The sequence below is a fragment of the Aphanomyces astaci genome (assembly GCF_000520075.1).
Source record: "Aphanomyces astaci strain APO3 unplaced genomic scaffold supercont1.628, whole genome shotgun sequence".
NCBI classification, from domain to species: domain Eukaryota; phylum Oomycota; class Saprolegniomycetes; order Saprolegniales; family Verrucalvaceae; genus Aphanomyces; species Aphanomyces astaci.
The window spans coordinates 1-1,295 of NW_009798891.1; the positions used below are offsets into that span (position 1 = coordinate 1).

The following is a 1,295-nucleotide window of genomic DNA, read 5'->3' on the forward strand; positions in this document are numbered from 1 at the left end:
CCTCACGGAAAGACTCCGACTCCTGGAAGAACAACTCCGCGAGACTGATCGGCAGAGAGAACGTTTCGAACAACTCTGGGAAAAAGGGCGCCGTCAGCTCCAGGAGTCCGAACAACGTACGCTGGTCTCTCACGAGGCTCTGAACGAAGCCCAGGCCCGGTTTCAGGAAAATGAAACCCGAGGGTCTCAACTCCAAGAACAGCTCCTACAAGTTCACACTCGGTACGAACAGGAGCTACAAGAGGAGCAGACCCTACGCGAGGAAATGGAAAGGGGTGTCCAAGAACAAGTACTGGCGCTAACGTTGGATCGTGACTCGGAGGAACGGCGTGTAGTAACTCAAGAAAGAGAGGAGCCCATGAAGTCGCTGGAAGAACACGAAGCAATCCTACAAAAGGTGTCCGACGCTCAGACACAATTGGGCCTAACGCGACCCTCCTGCGGGAAGAAGAGAAAACCCTCCTCAGGGAAAGAGAAGCTTTCGCTCAGGAAGTCAACAAGTCTTACTCGAACCTCCGTCGGCAACAGTCTTCCTTACAAGTGGATCAGAAAACGTTGGCCTTGCAACTTCAGGAAGGCCGACTCAGATCCGGTTCGGTCGGGACTCCCTACGCGACACCCGCCTCGTCCCGGAAAGGTTCCCCTTCGAAGGGGAGTCTTTCGACTTTCACGACGTCATCAGTACTCCAGGCCCCCTACTCAATGGCGGGTACACCTCAACGGACAATGGACCCTATCCCGGTGTTTATGCAACAAACCGAGGTGGCTACGGAAACCATGTCGATGCCGGTGCCGGCAGGCGTCTACGGCCGTGCTGTGACTTCCCAAAAGCCGTTCATGCCCGAAAGACCAAGGCAACGAGAACCCCCCGAGTACATACCCCAGGACTCGTACGGGATGCGTGGACACAGCAACCCCAGCCCACCTTACTTCACACCGGCCTACGGAGACCGCGGCGGTGTATTCGGTGGAGGATCCAGCAACCCTCCCGGCCCTCCTTCGTCATACCCAGCTCCAGGGGGGCCCGGGGGACACAACCCTTTCGAACGCTCTGGAGGCCGAGGAGATCCCCCCGGACCTCCCGGGGGAGGTGGACCTGGAGGTGGCGGCCATGACCATGGAGGTGGAGGCGCACCCAGGTTTCCATACGTGCCCCCGTACGATGACCATGGGGACCGTCCTTCCCGTTCCGCTTATGCTGACGCACGAAAATACGCACCCAAACTGAAACGAGTGGATAGCGCCATCCCTTTGGAACACTTCCTGAAGAAGTTCGACGCGTACAAATGGACTAC

General features: G+C 57.6%; 1 protein-coding gene across 1 annotated transcript; it reads left to right on the forward strand.

The window, feature by feature from the left end:
• Positions 1-170: 170 nt before the first annotated feature.
• On the forward strand, positions 171-1,228 carry H257_19458 (hypothetical protein; the record flags this gene model as incomplete). Its single annotated transcript, XM_009848601.1, has 3 exons — positions 171-222; positions 413-960; positions 1,013-1,228. 3 exons carry the CDS (start codon positions 171-173, stop codon positions 1,226-1,228), a joined length of 816 nt encoding a protein of 271 aa, XP_009846903.1.
• Between the last annotated feature and the right edge of the window lie 67 nt (positions 1,229-1,295).